Source organism: Triturus cristatus, chromosome 9, assembly GCF_964204655.1.
Source record: "Triturus cristatus chromosome 9, aTriCri1.1, whole genome shotgun sequence".
Taxonomy (NCBI): domain Eukaryota; kingdom Metazoa; phylum Chordata; class Amphibia; order Caudata; family Salamandridae; genus Triturus; species Triturus cristatus.
In genome coordinates, this window is record NC_140592.1 from 879652516 (window position 1) to 879676364 (window position 23849).

The 23849-nt window shown below is 41.7% G+C and overlaps 1 protein-coding gene across 9 annotated transcripts in view; it reads right to left on the bottom strand.

Annotated features, from left to right (window-relative positions):
- EVL (Enah/Vasp-like) overlaps window positions 1-22960 on the bottom strand; it is a 546687-nt gene extending 523727 nt beyond the window's left edge. For 5 of the 9 annotated variants that reach the window (XM_085626391.1, XM_085626388.1, XM_085626384.1 and 2 more), the window contains exon 1: window positions 22469-22960. In XM_085626391.1, the coding sequence (XP_085482517.1) occupies window positions 22469-22473 (5 nt within the window). In that variant the 5' untranslated portion in view covers window positions 22474-22960. Of the gene's footprint in view, window positions 1-21258; window positions 21719-22468 lie in introns of those variants that run through there. The other 4 variants (XM_085626382.1, XM_085626386.1, XM_085626374.1 and 1 more) reach the window with 4 other exon arrangements.
- Between the last annotated feature and the right edge of the window lie 889 nt (window positions 22961-23849).

Sequence of the window (23849 nt, forward strand, 5' to 3'; positions counted from 1 at the left end):
AAAAGAGTAAAAAGAACAAACCACATGTCATTTTATTTTGTGTCTCTAGTAGGCATTTTCCTATTGTTGTTTCTTGTTCATTTCTTTACTACTCTTTTTGAATATCTATGCTCCCTCCGTTTGTTTTTCAGGATGTTTATGTGACTGCTAAAGAAAGTAATGTCAGTAACAGTTCCTTCTCAACTTGAAAAAGTGGCCTTTTTTCTTGCAATGCTTGTAGGTGAAAAACGTCAAACCGCAGTACAGAATTTCGGTCAGTTGGCTTGTTGAAGCAAGTAGTATGTACTTGTCCTCTATCAGTTTGATTTTTAGCTCTTAGGAAGTCAGTTCATGTCTATGGATGCTTATTATTAATTTCAGGTGTGCATTCATAGAGTTGAGCTAGGTCAGAACATGTATGCACTCAATGCATATCCTTCAGAAATAAATGACATGAATGTTGCCGGCCAACATTTGATGCTGTTAAAGGGGCAGGAGGTTTGATAAACTGTAATACTTCCAGAATCATGGAAGTAAAGATTGACCAAACTTGGACTAAAAGGCACAGCTCGTATACTATTGCTGCGTTTTTGGAGACAAAATTGTACTCAAATTGAAAAAAAAAAAAACTGTTGGGACCAATCTTGCACAAATCCATGACAAACTCAATGTGAGTAACATATGGCCGTTCAGAGTTTCGTAGAAGTTAATTACGGGTTCTTACACTGGAAACTTGAGGTACACTAGCATGGAGGGCCTCAATGCCCAGAAACATCAGGGAACTAAAACGTAGATATTTTAACATTACAAGCTGTGTTATTTCACTCCGAGTCGTAACTCCAGATGAAATAGCGTAAGTTGAACTTCTACATGGGTCAAACTCCAGAATTATAGCATCTGAAAACTTCGGACACAACAATTATGGGTCCGGGGACACCCCGCCACTCACATAAACTGCAAGCAGCAGTTATGTTATGTTAAATGCACTTGTTAAGCGTGCGTACACCAGGCGGTTTCATGGCGCTGGAGTCATAGAGGAGGCTGCAACAACGAGAGAATTAACTTAGTCGTATACCTGGGAGAACAGCCAGGTCTTAAGCTGTTTCCTGAACTGGGCATAAGAAGTCACAGACCTCAGCTCCACAGGAAGTGAGTTCCAAAATTGAGGGGGCAAGAATGTGAATCTTAGTCCCCCGTGCTTCTTGCGTTTGAATGATGGAGTAGCCAGCAAATTCAAATGGGAACAACACAGTTCCCGAGAAGGGATATAGCGCTGAATCCTAGAAGAGATAAATGCTGGGCTGCTACCCGAGAGGGCTCTGGTACACCCCAGCTTGAAGGCGCAGCGTTTATCCACAGGAAGCCAATGTAGACGCTTCATCAGCAGTCTGACGTTGTGCCATTTGGGCTGGCGAAAAATCAACCTGGCCACTTGGTTCTGCACCAGTTGCAAGCGATGTAATTGATATGCTGGGATACCGACATACAGTGAATTGGCGTAATCAACACGGGAGATTACCAGAGCTAGGATGACCAAGTTCAGGGCTTCAGTGGTCAGGAATCTACTGATCTTCTGGATTCTTCTCAATTGAAAGAAACAAGCAGAGACCACTGAGCCAATCTGGGCTTTCATAGACAAATCGTTACTGATCACAATACCCAGACTCTTGGTAGAGCCTGCTGGGAGTGTGGGATTTCCCAGCAATGGAGGCCAAAAGCTGGCCCGCCTGTAAGGATCAGCTCGGTTTTGTCAGGATTCAGTTTTAGTTGATTGCTAATCATTCAATCGCTGATAAAATTCATAGTGGATTGAAAGTTAGGATACAGAAACTGCAGATGAATTGATGTCAAAAACCAACTGAAGGTCGTCAGCATAGTTAAAGGTTCCAACCTTTCTTTCTCTCAGAGAGAAAATTAAGGGTAATAAGTACAAATTGAAAAGAAGGGGTGAAAGGAAGGATTTCATTTTATTGGAGGAGAAGTTGGCAAGGCGAGCCGATTGAAATCGATTGCTGAGAAAAGACGAGAGCCACTTCAGCGCCATACCCTGGATCCCAGCATTGCTGACACGGTCAATCAGGAGATCATGGTCAACCGTGTCAAACGCTGCTGACAAATCAAGGAGAACCAAGACCTGGGTAATACCCTTGTCAGCCCCCCTTCTAAGCTCGTCCATGACTGTGAGAATAACGGACTCCGTTACGTGTGCTGGTCTAAAACCTGCCGGATGAGAGTCAAGAAGGTGAGAGTGTTTAATGAAGGAGCTGAGGCAGTTTGCTACATGACCCTCTGGGATTTTGCCTAAGTAGAGCAGCAAGGAGATGGGACGATAGTTGCTAAGGACCAGAGGGTCCGAGCTAGGTTTCTTTAAAATCAGAACAATTTCCGCACTTTTGAATGTATTAGGGACTGTACCCAGCTTGAGAGATTTGTTCAGAAGTGAAAGAGGGGTGTCCGGGCAAGGAAAAAAAAGCTTCCCGGAGAATGTGAGGGGGACAGCTATCAGTAGGGGAACCGGAACCAACCTTTTTGAGCAGATCAAAGAATACCTCCCTTGAGATCAGAGGAATTTGATCAAGTAGAAGTGGGTATTTGCGTGTGAGCGGAGAAAACGTAGATGAGGTATGGGTGGGAATGCTAGCCTTAATAGTGGCAATTTTCTCAATAAAATAGGTGTTGAGAGAGTCACATGAGGATTGCGAAGGGACAGGTTTCGACATGACTATCTGGTTTGGCAAGCACGTCAACTATAGAGAAAATATCCTTGGACTTGTTTGCCGAAGTTAGGATTTTCATGAAGAAGTAATCCGCCTTAGTTTGAAGAATAGCGTTTTTATATTCTTTGAACTGGGTTAAGAATATCACCTTTTTATCTGAGGAATAGTGGCGTCTCCAACTACGTTCTGCTTGCCTTAAAGCAAGTTTCTTTGATTTCAAGTCGTTGGAGAACCAACGTTGGGTATCATGGGGTCTCTTGATCTTGGTTTTCTTGAGAGGAGCAATACTATCACTAGTAGATTCAAGCCATGTCTTAATGCTGTCTGCCGGCTTATGAAGTGGCTCCTGTGCTGTCGGGCCGTAGCAGTTAATAATGAGCAAAAATCCCCAATATTTGCGCGACTCCAGTTTCTAGCCATATGATTTTCTATTTGTGGGGATTTGGTTAAGAGAACACTGGAGATAGTAAATGTAATAAAATGATGGTACGACCAAGTACACAGAGAAATGAATAATTTAGAGATTTTCAGATTAGATGTCCAGACTTGGTCTAAAATGTGCCCTTTTATATGAGTAGCTGCATACACATGCTGGGTACAATTCATTCCACAGAGGAGGCCTGCCAGTTCAATAGAGCTGGCACTCTCCCGTACATCGTTGGGCCAGTAATTAAAATCTCCGATTATAAGAATTGTAGCATGATTGATAACTAGATGGGAGATCATTTCGTCTAGTAACTGGGGGAATGTAGGCATGTGATAAGAGGGTCTATGAAATAAGGCACAAATAAAAGAGGACTGAGGAGATTCAAATTTCAAAACTAGGCTGTCAACTGAGGGTAGACCTGTGATCCCTAGTGAGGTGAACTGAAGTTTCTGATGGATAATAGCTGCAACCCCTCCCCCGGCTTTACCGGAGGTCCTGTTTGCCTGAAGGATATAATAGTTGTCAGGTACAGCTGCTAGAATATCAGGGGAAGACTCTTCAGTAAGCCATGTTTCAGTGAGGATGAGGATATCCGGTTTATCAGAATCTAAAAGCTGAAATATTTCGAGCTGGTGTTTCACCATCGAGCGAGTGTTCAAACAGCTAATTGTAAGTCACTTAAGCTCTTGTTGCTCAGGGGTGGCGGAGTTGTGCAAGCTCATTTCTTTGAAATTACCCTCCAGGTGGGGAGGTTTATGGTAGATTTCAGGGTAAGTGTCTCTAGGTGTGAGAATCCCCGCTTTATACAGTTTAGCCGGGTATCAGTATCAATTAACAAATTACCTTGCAGTAATTTCAATTCCAATGCAGAGTAACAGAAGAAACGGGCATGGTGTATAGCCCTTAGCCCCGATCGGCCGCGGACGGTCGCAGGCTGGCTTGCCTTGGGCGCACTGACAGCGCGCCCGCTGCGCTCCCGCGCTGCGGCCGACATTTGAGGCGAGTTGTGGAGAGAGTCTCCTCCCCCGCCCAACCTAATAGATTCAATGAATAGACCGGAAGATCTGAATGCAAAGAGACGGGAGAGCGCAAAGAGCGGAACAAGGTACAACTAGACCGTTTCAAATTCGAGACAATCAATGCAGTAAAAGGTTTTAGCAGCGAAAGTTTTAAAACATGTAGCATCGTGAGTTTAAAATGAATTTCTCTTTTTTAAAGTTCGCAGCAATTAGAGCACGACAGAAATTAAAACAAATAGTAGCGCAAGTTAAAAGGATGCCTCTTTATAAGGTTAGCAGCACTAAAGCACAGCAAGCGCTATTTGGTTATAACACACAGCGCAGCACTCGTACCTAAGACTCGTGCATTGAGCAGGAGGAAAAAGGATGCACCCTTGTTGAAATAGTGAAAGACTGCACTGTAAAACACTTTGTTAATCTTGAAGAGAGCAGTCATTTCCTATTTTGGGAAAAACCCCACAATAGTTAAACTTTGAAGCAGAAATACTGTCCAGTAAATTAATTCCGGTCCTCCGGTATCTCCACTGCAAAGTCAGGTCAACTCATAATGAAGGAATGAATTTTTCCTTTGTGTCTTTTAGAACAAATGTCATTTCCTGGACCAAATTGCGTGAATACTTCTAACATGGACCCTACACCCAATACAATTGGTCTCCCTAGTGGGGAAGATCGGTTTTTATATACTTCAGATGGGCACTATAGGTATGGGATAATTGGATTCTCTGTGACCAGAAATTCACTGCTGTCTTTTGAAATCAAATTAACACCCTTTGCTCCTTCCACTTGACTTGTGATTTTTTTCATGACAGACTTACAGGGATTTATTGCCAGTTTTTGGTTTCTATCATGAATCCCCCCTTGTCCACCAGTTTCATGATAAACTCATTTTGTTGCCCACATACATTAAGCATTTGTGGGAGCGCGGGGTGATCTTAGACAATGTCTCTCTTATAAAACATTTTGTTAGCTTTAAAATTAGGGAATACTTTTAATACACATTCTGCAACAAAACTATCATTAATTATCAAAAGATAGGTTGATCTAGCTACGTTAGATAATGTACAGAATCAATGCGTTTCATGAAATGCTTGATGGTAGTGGTATGTCCCCCCTCCCCCAACATTTCCCTTCTTTTGTGATGTCATTGTTGTTTGAGCAAGCTTGGATTTAAACACAACAGTGAAGTCAACATATCTCAATTTTGGAAGTCTTATGGAGTCATTACGACCCCATGAGTAAAACTGTGAGCAAAAACACAGGGGTAGCACTTGGCGGTAGGTTCCACATAAGCACAGCGCTATTTGTGCTCATCTCCTACAAGGCGCTAGTGCTAAAACTGATGCACATTACGTGTACATCCATTTTACCACCAGCAGCACACGGGGCTCGGAATCTTTTATTGACCCTTAAAAACAGGAGATTGAAAATTATACGCATTTCAGAAAAATGTTTTCAAAATTGATCCTCCTCGACTTTAACCATTTTCACAATTAAAGGGACATGTTTTAGAATGCAGCAGCTTGAATGCTAAGAGGCACTAATTTTTTAACCTCTAGATTTGTTATAGAGGTTTCACCTAAGCATATGAAAAGAATGCAGTTTACCATAGCTTATCACAAGTTCATTTTCTCAACATAGCGGTACACAAACACGAACCAAGTTCTAATACTATCCATTCATATAAAAGACAATTACAGTTCAGGGTTCGATTAATCTTTTCCAAATTGGTGAAGGAAGCGAAACGTAAAGACTGTGCTGTAAGATAGTAAGCATGTGTTAATGACTAGACTGTTAGGAACATGTAGATATGGTGAAGATGAGAGAGAAAATCTTGCGTAAAACAATGTAACATCAGTTCCTCTGTTGTGAGAATATGAGGTAAATAAATCAGCATGTGAGAACTATTGTAAAAGCATATGACACAGCACAGTGCTTAATTTGTGCCGGTGTTTTCCAGGGCTCGGTACTGGCAATTGGTTTTTCTCACTGGCACACTTTAATGATATTCAGCCACATTGTGGTGCTGTCCATCTATTTTTGAACAGACATTAGCAGCGTGCTTAATAATATAATATATAAATTAATAATACCAGCACCCCAGGCTATCTAGAATAGTGCAAATTGTTAAATTTGCCGAGTGTGATGGGTAGCAGTCAGTGTTGTTACTAGCACTTGCCCGTGTTGGCCAGGGATAGTGGGTGGTCCAAGTAGAAGTTGCCTTCTAAGCTATATATTGAGCCCTGACACTTATTTTTTTCCTCACAAAAATTAAGCAGCAGACACAGGCATGGGAAAATACAGGAGATGTGTTTAGACTGTTGAGGCTCATTCAATACAAAGTAGTGATTAAAAGTCCACTAATTGTTTTTGTAACTAGAGCCATTAGCCAGACTATGATGCCTTTTCATTGGGTCCGGTGGTGTTCACTGGTCATGATCTGCACTAGATACTATTGTTTACCGCTGAGTTTCTCTGGTACTTTTTCATACATCTTGGATAACCAGGTTCCTTGCTTTGTACGCTTGATACTATAATGGTCGCCAAGGCATACTCCAGGAAGCTGTAGCGTGCTTGAAACTTAAACAATGTATGACTCATTCACAGTCATCTGAAGCGTTTCTGGGGTATTTGACTCAGAAATATTTAGACTTAACTGGTGCAAATAACACAGATATAGAAGACAAACTAGGATGTTTAACCACCAAAGATTTGAACTTTTTTTTATTTTGATCGATTTCACTAAAATAAGCACTAACTGTACAATGAAAGCATTGACTATAATTGGATATAGTTAGCCGCACATCCCAGTCACAAGGGCTGTAGTAGAAACAAACAAAAATTGTTTTGGTTGGAAACAGATGAGATTTAACCATCTGTGCTCCATCAGACAAGCACCTTCCTATCATTAGGATGAAATATCTATATATCTATCTATATATATATATATATTTATTTATTTATTTAGACTGGAGCACACCGAACGAAAAGTAACACAAATATGAACTAATGAAAGTAAGCAGTTGGACCCATAGACCCGATTTTATTTACACAACTTAAAAGGTAATATTTTTGCTAAAATTATTGATGGGCAGTCAAGGTAGGTTACAAAATGCATTTCAACGAAATTATTGTGTGAAGAAAGTAGTGAGAACAATCTTCATAAATAAAAGTGCAAGCTTCTGTTTATGTAGAGCAGACAAATAATTTATACTAGGATTCTTGCATATGAAGATTTCTTGACTTGTCACAAAGTATTCATGATGAAAAGAGTAACAGCCGACACGTTTCGTCAATATGACTTTATTAAGGCGTTGGTAGAACGATATAGACGGAGAAGGTAAAAAAAGTCCATTCAAATAACACTCCATAATGTAATGTGCCAAATACTTAGGGTCACGGCAAAAAATGATGGACAGATTGATGAATGAATCAAGCATTAACCCCCAGCCAAGAGATTTGGGTTAAATCCATTGTTCTTTTGCTCACCACTCCAATATGGACCCAGCCATATACAAATCAGTCTTGTCTCTGCTCATTATGGGAACAGTTCATCCCAAACTGCCAAGCTAGGTCCCTCTTGGATCAGAAACCAGAATCCTGGGACCGGTTTCGGGGTAACACTCCTCATCAGCCAGGCTAGCTTGAATTCAGTGGTACAGTGAACAAGGGACCCATGTCTGTGCATACCATCCCACTCAAGGCGAAAAGTGCTGCAGCAACAAATGATGGATGGAATGCTGAATGAATAAAGCATTCACCCACAGTAAAGAGATCTGGGTTAAATCCATTGTTCTTTTGCTCACTAAGCCACCCCAGTTTGGACCCAGCCATATGCAAAACAGTCTTGATCCTGCTCCTCGTGGGAACAGTCCAGCTTGAACTGCCAATCCGGGTCCTCCCTGGACCGGAAACAAGCATCCTGGAACCGGTTTCAAGGTAAGACCCCTCATCAGCCAGGCTAGCTTGAATCAAGTGGCCCAGTGAGCAAGGGACCCACGTCTGGGCATACCCACACCACTTAGAGCGAAAAGTACTGCACAGGATTCTAAAATTCACGCTAGATATCTGCCTACATGTACAAATATGATTGTCTGAGTTCGAGCTTAATTATCTTGCAGAATCATGGGCGGTTAAATATTGAAAAGGAAATATCCTGGTTAAGGGGGTTCTTGAAACAGGATAAAGATGAAGGATGGAATGTGATTATAGAATTTAAATTTAATAATTGAAGCCAAATGATTCCAAACAAATAGCCAGAATATCACTGAGAACTGTGAAGTAACAATCCCCCATGATTAGGAAAATACCTGGACCATCTATAAGCTTCTCTATCTCTGTTAGCATTCAAGATATGTCTGTTATCGTACAATAGCTTTTATGAAAACAATGGACGATATGTAGCATGGAATTGCTATGTAGAGAAACAAGAAATCCTGTATAATATTTATTTTAACTAAATCTATAGATCCCTAAAGAGACAGAAGCAGGTTGTGCGACTTCTTAAGAAGTCCAACCATCCGGCTTAGCAGAGGTTCAAATTAACAATTCATACCTTATCATGATCCTGGTGAGGTTTAGAATAAAAATAGTGAATAGTGAACTACTCGACAGATATACATGCTAGTAAATGTGTGCCTAATGCCTGTCCTTTTGTTTGGGTGTATTGTAGTGTTCGGCAGCATTTGCGTCTTGTCCACTGGCTGCCGGTGGCCAATCGATTTAAGTTTAAAGCATTGACTCTGGTCCATCGCGCTCTGCATGCCCTTGGCCCTTCCTACCTCCGGAAGAGGTTTTTGTTTTACACCCCTGCCAGAAACCTTCAATCTTCTTCTCAGTTCTTGGCCCATATCCCTCGCTTCCGGCTTTCAAGAGTGTGGGCAGCTCACTTGCCGTCAGAGCGGCTATGGCCTGGAACTCACTTCTTCTGGCTCTCCGCAGTATTCAGGATTTCTGCCTATTCAAGAAAAACTGAAGACCCACCTTTTTGACTAACTCACCCCCACTCCCCTGTATTTATTCTTTCTCTCTTTGGGCTCGCGCCAGGACACACATCGGAATATTTGTGCGCGGTATACAATTAAATAACATACTTATATCTTGGGTATTGACCCAGCTGAACTGTATATGTGCAATAGCTGAAGTTGGAATTGTGCGTGTGCTATTATCCATAATGATTCCACCATCAAAAGAAAATATAAAAAATACTAAAACATTTGCCAGCATACTGAAATGGTTTTACCTGAGTGCGAGTTGTAAAAAAAGTCCCAGTCTATACAGCAACTCACCCTTGCTGGGTAGCTTTTCCAAGATGGATGACTCTCATTGGGTCTTGTTCACACAAAGTGGTATGGCAGGTTTGAGATATATGCGAGTGGTTTTACTAAAGCCCTCAAGTTATTACAGTTTATGGCTGCATGAATTGTGTAATACCCATGAAGTTCCAAAAGAGATTTGTTGGGTAAATATATACAAAGCAAAAACAAGTCAAGTAAGTGCCTGGCCACTAACCGTGACAAAACATATTTACTTCAAATAGAAGAAACGTTGTCCATACTTTGCAAAGAAAATCTTTTACATAAAGAACAACACACGTTAGTGTGCCCTCTATGATATTTTGGTTTATTCACCAAAGCAGAGCTACTTTTTATTAAAAGTATTGCATGGAAATGAAAACAATGTGGCCAAAATAGCGATCTGATGTTTTGATGCTTACAGTTTTTCATTCACTGCTGGTGTAAGCTTCACATTCATAAGCAATGAGTGCACCACCAGGGAAGTGGAATATCATCCTACGGACTATTAAGGGTGTGAGGTATCAGAGTACTTTTTTTATTAATCTTTTTATTAAGTTCAACAATAAAAGCACATAATCGTCACAAGTCTCATTACATTAGCTCACGTGGGAAACGTTATGATCACAGTATGTCCATATCTCTTTCACTATTAGGTATCTGAGTTCTTGAGATTCCCATTCCACCAAGAAGTGATGGTGAATGCATGCATTTCAAGTCCACGTGTGTGTTCTGACGGTCAGCAGTACTCCGTGATATTGCTGGAACGGCTGTGGGTCTAGGTTTCTGTTTACTTTCTGTCTCAGTCACCTCTATCTATCGCGTGCTCCATATCTTTTCCCACTGCAACAAATTGAGGTATGGAAGAAATCTTTGGTGGAGACTTTGCACTCTCGCCTGGGTTATCCTACATTACTGGGTAGAAAGTAATCTTAATAATACATTGACCCAAAGAAGCAAGAAATAGAATCCATAATCAAAATTCCAGAAGCACATTGTCAGACCTTTGAATTTTGAAACTCATTCAAAGTGTTTAGGCAACTGAGATCAATCCATCACATTAGATTATTTATGGAGCATATGAGAGGGACATTTATTAAAAATTCAGTAAATTGCCAATTAGATATATATTTTAAGTAGATAGCGGATTTCACCTCAAATTTTGAGTAGAAGTTCAAATTGGAAGCAACAATCACCCATCAAGGACAATGTTTCGCCTTGGGCAGGTGTTCTTTAGAATAAAATAAAATTAGCAATGTGTGTGCCCTGAAGGGAAAGAAGAGTTTGTTACAATGCATCCACACCAAAAACCTTCAACAATGGGGATTAATCTGAGTTTTCCAATATTTAATAATGTATTGGGAAATATATTATGGCAAGTTTTTTTTTTTTTAACAAATGGGCAAAGTAGTTAAAAGCTTGCAACTGCTGCTTAATAATAATAATAATATAACAATTTAGAGGGTGGCCCAGCAAGAGAGTTCAAATAGAAAATGGAACAGACCCAGCTTAGAATGAAACTGAGATAACTCCCAAAGAATAAACAAAAAGCTTGCTTAGCTGATTATAACAAATGTAAAATCTGGTATTACATTCCAACTAATTTAAAAGCCTGATAATGATTGCATGTGCTGGAAAGCCCTATATCAAATGATAGATAAGGATAATTCAGGAAGGCTGTGTCAATGAATGAACTGCATAGTGAGGTCCAGGAAAAGATTATCTGATTTCACTTTCACAGAAGAGAGCTGACAAGCCTTTTTAGGCATGATACATTTAAGTATTATTCAAGATTCCTTGAGACCCATGTGGAAAGCTGGTCGAGGTGGGATCCCAGCCACCACTGAGATTAAAAATTTCCAATAGCGGGCTGAACATCTCTCTGTTTTTTTGCAGAATTCTAAAGAATAGGCAAATGCTGGAAACTGGGAGTAGAGTTCAAATGAATGCCTTTTGTAAAGAGTTACAGAAATAAGCTGATGTTAGATGTTTCTATTACATTTTCTCAAAGTCTGCCGTCCTTAGATTAGAAAGCCTGGCATATAGAAATGACAAATCACAAAGGGAAAAGTGGGTGTTTGTCCCAGTCTTAGTGTAGTGCACCAGGGTCTCGCTTTCAGTCATATGGGTGGGGACCCTACGAGTATCATTTGTCAACTTTACGTCAACTTCATGGCCCACATTGACTGGGTTGAAGGTGCCTACTTAATTGGAACAGGTTATCTTTTGATATCCCCGCAAATCTTTAGAAATGTATCATGCTACTGGATGTTGAGTATATATTGAAAATTCATTATAAGAATGGCGTGGGCATTGTTCCCTTCTAGAATGCCTGCTCTTTAGTTTATTGCTAGCCAACATACATGCATGTTTGATTCTGTCAAGGGGTCATGTGCCCTAATGTGTGTATGGGGGATACAATAAAAAATTGTTTGAGGTATGCGGATAACATGTTTGAATTTGATAACACGGTAACTGGGCTACACAGAATGTAATGCCCTTGTGACCCATTATGAGAATAACTACTTGACTAGTAACACTACTAAATCACAAATGGCCTTTCGGGGGGGGGAAAAAAAAAAAAGAAGAAAACTAGACCTTAATAGTGGCTGGAAAAGAGAAGTAAGGTTGTCATTAGAAGTCTATACGAGTTGTAGATCCACATGGTTGTTGGAATAGCACAATTTAGATAGAAAAGAAAGACAAGTGGGCATGCCTGAAGTGTCCAAAACTAGCCATGGACTTTTCCTGTGAAACTACAAGGCGTTCACTTCAAGCAAATCTTTAAAGAATGAGTTATTGGATTAGTTTTGAACACGATATTAATATTCACTGAAGAAACGTATGGCAAGGGATATTATGGTTTGGTTACCTGGACTACCTCTACCCTAATGCTTCATAGTTATGTGCGTCTTTCTGTTATAGTTCGGCATGTGTACATTTATGGAGCGGCTGATAACCATTCTGTGTTGGTTTGTTATATTTCAACTATAACATTGCGTAAAGCCTTAATGTATGCTTTTCAAGTGGTAATTCTGTTTTTTAAAACATATTTGTTGTTATTTTTTATAATCTGATCTCGCATTTTTCAACATTCAACTGATCATAATTAGTTTAATGAGACTTTTAGCTTGAGAACTGGGCTTCTGGTACATGAACACTTTTTTTCTGGTTCCGAACACGCTCTTAATCATAATCACTAAAAAGAGGGCAGATGTTTGTGACCCGGTTCCAGCTGTTCAGTGAACTTTGAGGGACTGTGTTCAGTATCTGATTCAGGAACTGCTATCTTCCAGTGTGTCAACTTTATTTAGCTCAGACCATTGATTGTAAAATGCTTCTGACTCTTGAAAACATGAGAAGGCTAGATTTATACATTGTATTTTCTTGGGGAACAAAGAATATTTCACGCCTCTTTATTTGCCTACATTCCTCTTGAGGTCAGTTTACGATCAGCGTTTGCCGACATCAAAAAGTTGTGGAGTGTGGGTCACGATATGTATGTTTGGTTCACCTTAGAGAAAGAGAAAAATCTCATTTCCTCTCGTCCAGTCAGATTGATTTATTTAAGCACTGCCAATGTCAGTGCACAAACCAGAGGTTTTCTAAAGTCAGTTTACATTTTTTCTTCAAACCAAAGCTGATGAATCAGTCCTCTAACTTAATCAGACAGAAATACAAGATTTACTCTTTCAAGCCTTTATCTTTGATTTTTTAATCATAAATATCTAATAAAAAAATTAAAATAAGGTCCTAAAGGGATTTACTTAACCCCAAAAATAGATTAACTTTGGCCAAGTTCTGTCTTCCTAGGAAAATTGTTATAAACAGTTATGTAGTTTATGTTATAAAAGAGAGCAAAAATGAATGTGTGGATTGCCCATGTCCACCCTGAAAAGTGACTATTTAATAACACATTGATCAATCGTTACCAATCTCAGAACGATCAACCATATGCAACAGAAGCAGATCTCTATCTAATTTTTTATAGATTCTGCTAACAACTCAAAAAAGTTATTAATACAAAATGAAATATAATTTTCTATTGATTCTTCATTTCGAACATAGCTACAGAGTACATCGACTATTGCACAGTACATGACACACTTGGTTGTAAAGTTATGGGCTGATGTTCACAAGCCCGAAATGTTTATGTTTCTGTATTGTAAATGTCACATATAAGTCACCAGCCTGAATGCCATCATACCTATCAGTTTTTATTGTACTCCTCCTGTCAAAAATGTGGCTATTTTATCTGCTGACTTAATAAAAATGTGTTTCGAAAGAAAAAAAACATAACTACAGAGAAGCTTTTGCACATCTGTAGCATAGAAGAATCAGCATGTGATTTTCTATTCAAAAATAACTTTGCAGATTCAGGCATCACGTTGGACTTTTCTTCAGACAGGTTAAGACTTTTTGGTTTTGAAAGTACAAAACTTGGATTTGCGCAGGGATGTATTGCGCCTCACACTGTAAATTGTAAGGGGCAGATTTACAAGAAAGTGACGCATCTGTAGAGATGCGTCACTTTCCCTGCGCCAACATGCCAAATCCTTGCGTCACCATGGATGCGCCGTATTTACAATACGGCGCACCATGGCGCAAGGATTGACAGATGCGTCAGAAATTCTGACGCATCTGTTGACGGAAAAGTCAATGCTGGAGTCGTGTCACAAGCACGACGCAACTCCAGCAATGCTCAGGGTCGCCCTATGCCTAATATGCTGCGTCAATTCTTATGCCTGCTTCAAGCAGGCGCAGGGTTTTGACGCAGCATGGACGTAAAAGTGACTCAGTGAAATCTTGTAGATTTCACTGCGTCATTTTTACGGGGCTTCCTGCGACGGAATGCCCACCCTGCATACATTAAACCTGACGCAGGTTTAATGTGGCGCAGGGCTTCACAACGTGACGCATCTCCCTAGATGCGGCACGTTGTAAATGGGCCGCAACTTAAGTCACGCAACAACGGTGCAAAAGTGGCGCAAGGGGCTTGTAAATCTGCCACTAAATGCGCAATGATAGATTGATATGAACGAAAATGTATTTTATTTTTATTTATTTATCTGTTGTTATAGTACAGGCTACGCATCCGTGCGCTGTATAGAAAACAAAGTTGTAGTACATAGAATTTAGGTGCAGTGCAAAAAAAAAAAAGACCTTTACAGAGAGGTGGGCAACATGTGATGTTACAAGCAATAGAAGGAAACTTGTTCAGACAAATAAATGTTCCCTGACGTTGTAAAATTATGAAGACAGGTCCTTGCATGAGCAGAGTCACCAGGTATAAACGTAAGAGATATAAACAACAATGTATGAGCAACAGCGCTATTAAAATGAGTCAGGATCACTCGAAATTTCCACACAGGAGGCAGGTCCTTGCACGTAAAAAGGATGCCAAGAAATCACTGCAGAATTTCTACTCAACAGTTATGCACACATTAAATAAAATAATTCAGTCAGCATCAGCCAAAATGAAACAATATCTGAATATACATTGATATTGGGAACAAGCACCAAATAAAAAATACAAAGCCAATAACAGCTTCATGGCACCATAATGAGCTTAATTAACTTATAGTAACAATTAGTCAAGAACTTTATGAATTCTTGTTTGAATGTGTTTAAAGTGAGGATTTTCCTGAGGTAGGAAGAGTTCTATAGTTTGGTGATGCACCAGTGAAGGCCTCAATCAATGTTTTCTGTTTGAGAATTGTAGAGACTTTCAAGTATAAAGCTTGTATTTTCTAGCAGAGCGTGCTCCCCCAGATACATGTTTTAGAGCACGTAAATACGCTGACTTATAGGGAATGCAAGTAAGTTTGTAAGAGCATTTACTTTCGTGAGTTAGCTACTGGATGTACTTAGCACTAGGCTGATGTATGTGTGTCTTTGCAGCAAATGCCTTCCTCAAGACATGCGGCCACATGAACTTTTCAAGGAGGACAAGTCTGGCTTTTGGAAGAACTATCAGGAGGGCATTGCTGTGTTCCATTCTGTGAAGAATGTGAGCTTGTAGACCATATCAAAAATCTTGACAGGGAATGTAAGGGTTTATTTTTCCTAAAATCCTCACCTAGAATTGTGCACCTTTGATCAAATGTTTAAAAGGTTCATCCAAGTGAAGTCTCTTTAAGGATGAATCGGAGAGCATTCACCTTGTTAACAAACAGAAAAAGAGAGGCAAACCATTTTTGAATTGTGGTATCATCATGTGCGGGAAAAATTAGTAAGGATTCTGTTTTAGAAGGACTTAGGCATAGTTTATATAAAGACGTCCATTATTGGGGCAGAGGTTCCTGTGGTGGATTTCCATCTTTTTGTTGCAGAGATGGAAGAGACAACCATTTTAGCACCAAGTGTTCAACACCAAGATTTGGCGGAAGTGTGTTCTGGAGTAGGTTATGGTGTATAGTGCTGGGTGTTACAGAGAGGTCAAACATACCAGAGAACAATACGTACCTTTAGCTTAGATGTTACGGGCATCGCCAACAACTAAAGGAGCAGATTTTAAGCTATGTTCTGACCTTAGACCAGACGGACGGTCTCCTCAACGTTACTGTCTAAGATATAAATTTGTAATTGAGTCAGTATGTCGTTCTGCAGAGGATTAGACAAAACAGACTTGTCTGCTATGGTTCTACATTTGTTAGGATTTCTTGAGTAAAGGCTTAATGGGTTCTTCCAGTTAAAGTGTACTTTGGATAAAAAGGCAGTATGGGGTCGTCTATCTGAAATGAAGGTTTTATGCTTGCAACTGCTTTGCAGAGTGACACCATTCACCTTTGCATTTTTTAAATGTCATATGTCTGCTTGGATTTTCTGATTATGGAGAAACAATGTCACTTCTTATTTTATTTTAGGGATGTTTTCTGTGAAGGATTATGCACACTTTTTACAGCCTTCTACTGAAGAAGAGAGTTTCACAAACTGCTAGGACGTTTCATTTTTATCATTTCAAGCATATTTTTGGGCCTGGCTGCTTCTGAAGATGATGTGTATTTCTTGTGCATGTTTTATAAGGACCCCTACCATGTCTAAGTGTGCATAGATTGCATGAATAAGCATTTTTCTGGCTAATTCCTTCTAATCTCCTATTCTTCTCCTTTTCGTTGGTTAGTTTTTTTAGTAAAATGGGGTGAAGCATTTCACTTGCTTTTTTTTCTTTTTGAGTGGGTCTATAGAGTCAAGTGCCCCAGCCACCATCACATTGTGATGTGAAACTAAGTCAGACACTGTGTTGTTGATTTCCCAAGACTTATGTTATGAGTATTTAGTGTGTTAAGTTTTTCTTGATCAGCGATATTGATGTTTCATTTCTAAATAACTTCTTTCTTAAATAGACCACAGGATTTGGGATTTTTATGCTTTCAATGCGGATTATGAAGGGAATCAACTTGTGATCTGACCATCTAAAATGTAGGGGCTTTTGGACTCAGACGAACTTCTTATTTGCTATTATGTCAGTGGTGCACCCTTTTAGATATAGAAATGTTATTAGACTAGTGAGAGATTGTTTGTCTCAGGAATGCGTTCTTTGTAGAAATTGATGGGTCATTTGGATTCTTAGTGGATATTAAATTTGCCCAGGAAAATGTTTAAACTGGATGATGAGCAGCACCGAGATGAGATTGAGACACTGTTCAATGAAAATCGAGCTTCTATTAGAGGGATTAAATATCAAATTGAGTCTCTTGGAGACAGAGGGAATATGTGTGGAGGTCTGCAGTCAGGCACCAGAAAAAAGGTACGCCTGAATGAGGACTTGCAGGAGTTGGTACATACATAGTGCTCCATTCCATCCTCTCTTTCTGAGCCTCTCTCTCAGAAGTTCATGTTTATATGTTTGTATAGCGCTCGAATGCCGAGGCGTCTTGGCGCTGTGAGTGTGGTGACAAAAAAGAGGCCGAAATAGTATGGCCTATGTAGCTGCAAAAAGCTTGGTTTTTAGGCTCTTTCTGAAAAGCTGCAGGTTGGATTGAAACCTCATAGCTTGAGGCAGCTTGTTCCAGAGTTTAGCTGCGCGGAGTGTGATTGCTCGGCCACCCCAGCTTTCTCGTCTTATCTTTGGCACATTGACAAGACCTTGAGTGGCCGATCTGAGAGTACGTAAGGGAATATACGGTGCAAAAAGTTTCTGAAGATCGTCCGTGGCACCTCCGTAAATTGCCTTATGCACAAGTGTTAGAGATTTAAACTCTATACGCTGTTTAATAGGCATGAACAAACCTTCAGGAAGAATGAGTCCAATGGTCAATGGACAACAGGTTGAGGTTGTGTTTAAAACGTCAGGAAGCTCTAAAAATGGTGAACAATTGAAGAGTGGTGGTTGATAAGGTGCACTCTAGAGTGATGTATTTCATTTGTAGTCACAGTGGTTTGCAAAGCAAGGAATTTTATTTGGATGAGATGGTTTTTAAGTGAATGTTTTGGCTTTGCAAAAGTTGGTCCATGGCTTGGTGCGTCATGGTTTCTATGTGGGAAGAGTGAAGGGTCTGTGCATCGGCTGCCCGGGCACGCATCCATATTTCCACTTATGAAGAAGAATCATTTCGTATTGATGTTACAGGGAGAAAATCTCTGGTAAATCCGAAGAGACACTTCTCTTTTTCTTGAGCTCAAGGAAGTGTTATCAACAATTTGTGGACTTACATTGTGACGTCTGAGCTCAATTGCAAAACCATATTGGAGAAGAGCAGCAACAGCAACTTCTCATCGTAGGCAAGTACTGGTGTCACAACTGGACCGCAATAAGCAAATATTATATAGTAATATATCAAAGTATTGCGGCCTCACCCCAGCCTAAGGATATTATCACAATTAGATTTGCATTTGTTCAAGCAATTAACTAATCACTTATCTTATATAGGGCTGCACACCCAGAAATCACAAGCTCTCTATATATGTTTTGTTGACTATTCGTCTTCATTTGACCTGGTGGACAGGGCATCATATGGAGCAAATTCCAGGTTTGAGGCATTCCAAGGGACCTGCTTAATGCTATTACTACACTCTATTCATCAACGTGGGCGGGGGTCAAGCTCTCGGACACTGCTCTAACAAAAAAGATAAATACCAATCAAGGTCTAAAACAAGGATGTGTGCTAGCCCCAATGCGCTTTAACTTGTACACGGCAGATATGTCTATGTCAATAAACCACGCCAATCTAATTTCCCCAAAAATAGGAACAACCAAGATTACAATATTACAGTATGCGGATGAAATAGTTTGCCTTGATAATTCAAAAATGAGGATCCAGAGACCCCCTTAACGCTCTTCATACATATAACAAGACAAACAAGATGATAGTAAATACTTCAAAAAACAAAGGTGATATAAATTGGAAGGATGCGCAAGCAAATAAATCGTCACTGGTCCCTTAAAAATAACAAGAGCAAAATCGTATAACTACCTGGGTACTTGGCTTTCGGTAAACGGTGGAGCCAAAACACATCTGTGGCACCTTAAAGACAAGCCCGCACTAATTATCACGAGACTTTGCCGTGTGAACGCCTCCCTTGAAAGCCCTACTTGAGCTCCAATCCGAAAAGTGCTTAGAGCCACATTACCATCTGCCATCACTTATTGCAGTGAGGCTTTCCTGGGACTACTTTAAAAAATACGTTAATATCATATCTAAAAGCCTATAAAAAAGTGTTTAGGCTGCCGTACTATACCAGGGGATTGCTGGTGAGATTAGAATTTGGCCTGGATGTCCTAAAATGGACCAACATGGGCTCTATCCTAAAATATTACCACAGGCGCATTACGGCCATGCTCGGTACGTTGAAGTTTGTCCTTCAAAATATATTCAAAACAAAAAACAGTCCTTGGAGCACATATCTAATGGCATCAGCAGACGCCCTTCAAATAGACTTAAGCGCACTAAATTCTCCATCGCTTTTGCATATAGCAGTGAAAAGCATACTGACGAAACAGACAAGATTCCCCTCAAAATTTGCTGATGTGGAAAATATCAAGACCATCCCACTCTCACAAGCCCTGGTAACCTAGTACGGCAATGAATACCGAGTCTGCCTAAAGCCAGAGCCATATCTTAGTTATTCTCTTGAGAAAGCCTGCGTCACTCAAATCGTGGCTGCGAGGATGATGACACTACAAATCAAAGACTTCAACCCAAACTGGTCATTCATCTCCAGTATTGCGAAGTGCAGGCTGTGTGGCTATAAACTTGAAACTTGAAACTTTCCCGCACCTACTCTGCTGCTGCCAGTCACTACTTCATTTTAGGCAGACACTACTAAAGCCACTCTTTTGAACCCATGGCTTAAGGACTTGCAGCGATACTATGACCTGGATTTGATCTACCGTGGTCCCTTCGGAACTGGCAAGCACTGGCAAATACTCAGGACTTGCTTGAAAAAAACCCCCCAAAAAAAAAAAACCACATCAAGTGCAGCAATGAGTGCCGATTAACATAATGCACCCTGGCTTATTTGCAACAGATTTTAAATAATAACATAATCTTTTATGTAATGACTGCTGATTTTAAAATATGTATTTTATTCTCTGATACCATATGCTTGTGAAGGTTACATGGCCCACAAAGATCTATCTATTCCAATGCACTGTGCACTTTGGCTAATTTGTAATTGACAGCAAACAAATGATGGACGGAATGCTGACAATGCAAACAGTCTCCCCCAGTCAAAAGATCTGGGTTAAATCCATCCTTCTTTTGCCCACTACGCCACCCCAGTTTGGACCCGGCCATATGCAAATCAGTCTTGACCCTGTGCCCCATGGGAACAGTCCAGACTGAACTGAACTGCCAGGCCACGCCAGGCCCTCCCTGGACTGGAAACAAGCAACTTGGGACCGGTTTCAGGGTATGTCACCCTTCTTCAGCCAGGCTAGCTTGAATCCAGTGGCACAGCGAGCAAGGGACCCACGTCTGGGCATACCCATCCCACTAAGGGCGAACATTTTTACAGCAAACAAATGATGGACGGAATGCTGACAATGCAAACATTCTCCCCCAGTCAAAAGATCTGGGTTAAATTCATCGTTCTTTTGCCCACTACACCACCCCAGTTTGGACCCAGCCATATGCAAATCAGTCTTGACCCTGTGCCCCATTGGAACAGTCCAGACTGAACTGCCAGGCCAGGCCCTCCCTGGACCGGAAACAAGCATCCTGGGACCGGTTTCAGGGTATGTCACCCTTCTTCAGCCAGGCTAGCTTGAATCCAGTCGCACTGGATTTTGTAGTTGACTTCAAACAACCACACTGTCATCAAGACAACTATAATTGATTTTAAATCACTTGTCCTACTTTTTACTCCTGTATGTCATAAGGCACTACAATGAACTAACTACTTTTTAATTCTCTTTCAAAATGTTCTATATTGTTAAGGTTTTAATTAATCATACAATACATTTACTACTGCTGCATACCGCACAGAGGGCATTTCAAATCACTGTAAGTTACAAAATGATCCATATTCCCCGAGGACTGATGTCACATGAATTGCATGAGCAATCGGGTTGTGGCCTTAGGTTGTAATATAGTATTGTATTTTTATTTTACCCAATACCAGAGAACAGCTATAAGAATATGGTTTTTGAGAACCCAAGGCGCGCGACATGCTTCAAGGCTCATAAAATTCAGTTGAACTTGAAGGAACAAATCTGTAGCCTCATTCGGACTTTTCTTCTTTTTGAGACATAACACCAGACAATCCCCAAGGTGCATGGGCGCCACTGCGATGCTTTAAACCCCAGCAGTGTGCAGTGGGACCCAGCCTGCTGCCTCTGAAGCGGAACCACAGACCAGCATCAAGTACAGTAGCTGCATTACCTCACAAAACGTGCCATTCTCGCTGCTGCTTGGCATAACCCATCATGGGGACTCGCTCTGACATTTGAACGTTGCAGAATACGTCAGCACCGTCTCCTGGCGGACTGCAGCACACTGCCCCCACCTTCTTTGCCTTCAGCGGCTACAGCGGACCGCCCCCTCCTCAAAACAAAATAATAAAGGTGCATGCTACCGGAAAAACGTAAATCAACGCAAGCAAGCCCCTGTCACCGTGTCTGCAATGCTGCAAGCGTTGAACATGGAGGTCCTTGTGAAAACAGAAGGAAGGGGCGCTGATTCAAGATCCCAGGCAGCTAAATATGGCTACGCGCTCGCGCTGGGCAATAAATGTGATGAGCCACGCTTTGGCGTCGCAGCGATGATGCTAGAATAATAAATAACCTGCCTGCCGTCAGCGCTCAAAATTGCCTTCGCTCACATGCCGGGCAATTCTGTGTCTGGTGAGATGTCAGGAAGACGCAGCAGCCCCGGCGCTGAAATGCCAAGCGGGCGAACCAAGCACACCCAGCAGTTGTGCCAGGCAGGTTAGTGTTTCTGCGCCTCCAGCGGGGCTTGCCAGGAAATCTGTCTGAAATCACCTGCCTAAATTAATCGTCTGCATAATGCAAAGATAACACCGGTAGAAGGAACAGCAAACAACCCACACATTGCACAAAGCTGTCACAGAAACGGGCGTTCAGCACGAAGAACAGTGCTCTTTGTTTTGAAAGACATGAGGCCGCTTGTTTTCTTTTTTTATTATTTCAGACTGGCAACGACGGCGTTAGATTGATGCCGGGAGCGTTGTGAAGAGTTGGGTAACCATGCGGGGCAGCAACGGAGAACCAGGCTGCTTTACACAATATATTTCCGGGTACCTAGTGAGTTGCAACACCTGCGAAGGCACAGATCCCAGAGGGGGCCATTCCATTCTGATTCTACCTCATCACATCTGTTCTTCTCATCAACCCAGTGTATGGAATACATCGAGTCACGACAATAAACACGTTTGTGGGGCTGGTACACTACACCATTCCACAAGTCACGACTTTGCACAATGCACATGCCGCACCATCGAGGCCCCCACTGCACCCCCCTTTGGTCAGCAGTGACAGATCTCCCTCGTTCTGACCAGTTGGGATGCTCTGCACATGACAGGGCCAGGCTTCCCTGCCCATGCACGGGCTGCCAGCTGCTCACGGGCACTCACCTCATCTTTACCGGAGAGAGGGGGGTATATCCTTCCTCCTCGGGCAGTGGGTATCTCCTCTGAAGGGGCAGCAGACCCAGTAAAGGTTGCCAGGTGACCGCAGGGCTCTGCTGTGTGCAGAAATCAAAGCTGCTGCGGGAGGCACTGCTGCTGGGGCATCCGCTGGACAGAGGCTGTGGTAGACAGGACCCGCTCGCTGCTGTCTCCCCGGCTTCCCCTCACTCGTGCAAAGCTCCTGCTCTCATGTCGGGGTCCCTCGCAGCTCATGTTGGTATCACGGTTCAGCCGCTGAGGCAGTGCTTGCTCCCGGCTGGCAGCTGTATCCGAGTGGCTGCCGCCGCCGCTGCCATGTTTTTTTTTTTTTGATCCTCCGGCGGAGGTGCAGGGGGTGTGCGGCTCTCCAGTCAGACCCAACACACGCACACACATACACGCGCGCACAAAGCGGGCTGGGAGAGCGGCGCTCTGCTGCCCACTGCTGACAGCAGAGTCACTTCCGCTGGCGGCGGCTCCGCCTCCTCCCGGCCCCCTGCCCTCCCAGTCTGATGGCAGCTTTCACTGAGGCGGCTTCACTGCTCCTGTAGGCACAAATGTCACGCGTCACAGCTGTACCTTCGCGGGACAATCCGTGCAAACTCCGCGCTGCTTTCACGCCCTCTCGCATATGGTTCCCACATATTCATCACGTGCGCCCTTAAAATATTATTGTATCGTCTATTAATGCGGTTCAAGAGAATGTCTGTCACCGCCACCGATGTTAGCACTGGCATCCTCATCGCCAGGAAATCGAGAGTGGGAATATTTACACGAGATATTCTTTTTCACTGCGTGCTGGGACTAATTTTTCAGTACATAGCATAAATCATGCTTGAACGCGTACCAGAATCATAAGTAGTGTTAAGTAAATCATAATAATTTTATCAAATAAACAGTGCTTTAAATGGGCAGGTACTAACCGGTACTGAGTACTTGCCCTTCTTTCATTTGATAGGGAGAGTACCGGCACTTCTCAGCATTACTGCAATACACTTAATGCGAGAGTACCTGCACTTCTCAGCAGCAAACAGGTACTGTAAATAGTGAACACCTGCACTTCTATATTTCCATTTAAAGCACCGAATACAATCAGTTTCGAAGTCAAACGCTGCTGTTTGATAAAACGTACAACTCAACACTTGTATGAAAATATATTGACTCGGTGACTCACTCGCCATTATTACTAGGCCTGGACGAAAATTTTGTTCCGTTCGCGGAAATTGCGATAATTTGACATTTTCACGTTCCGCGGAGAGCACGAAAATGTCAAAAATTCCGGTTTCCGCAGCTTGGCGATAATTTGTTTCTTGCTCACGCTGTAAAATAATACATTCTCGCGCGCGAT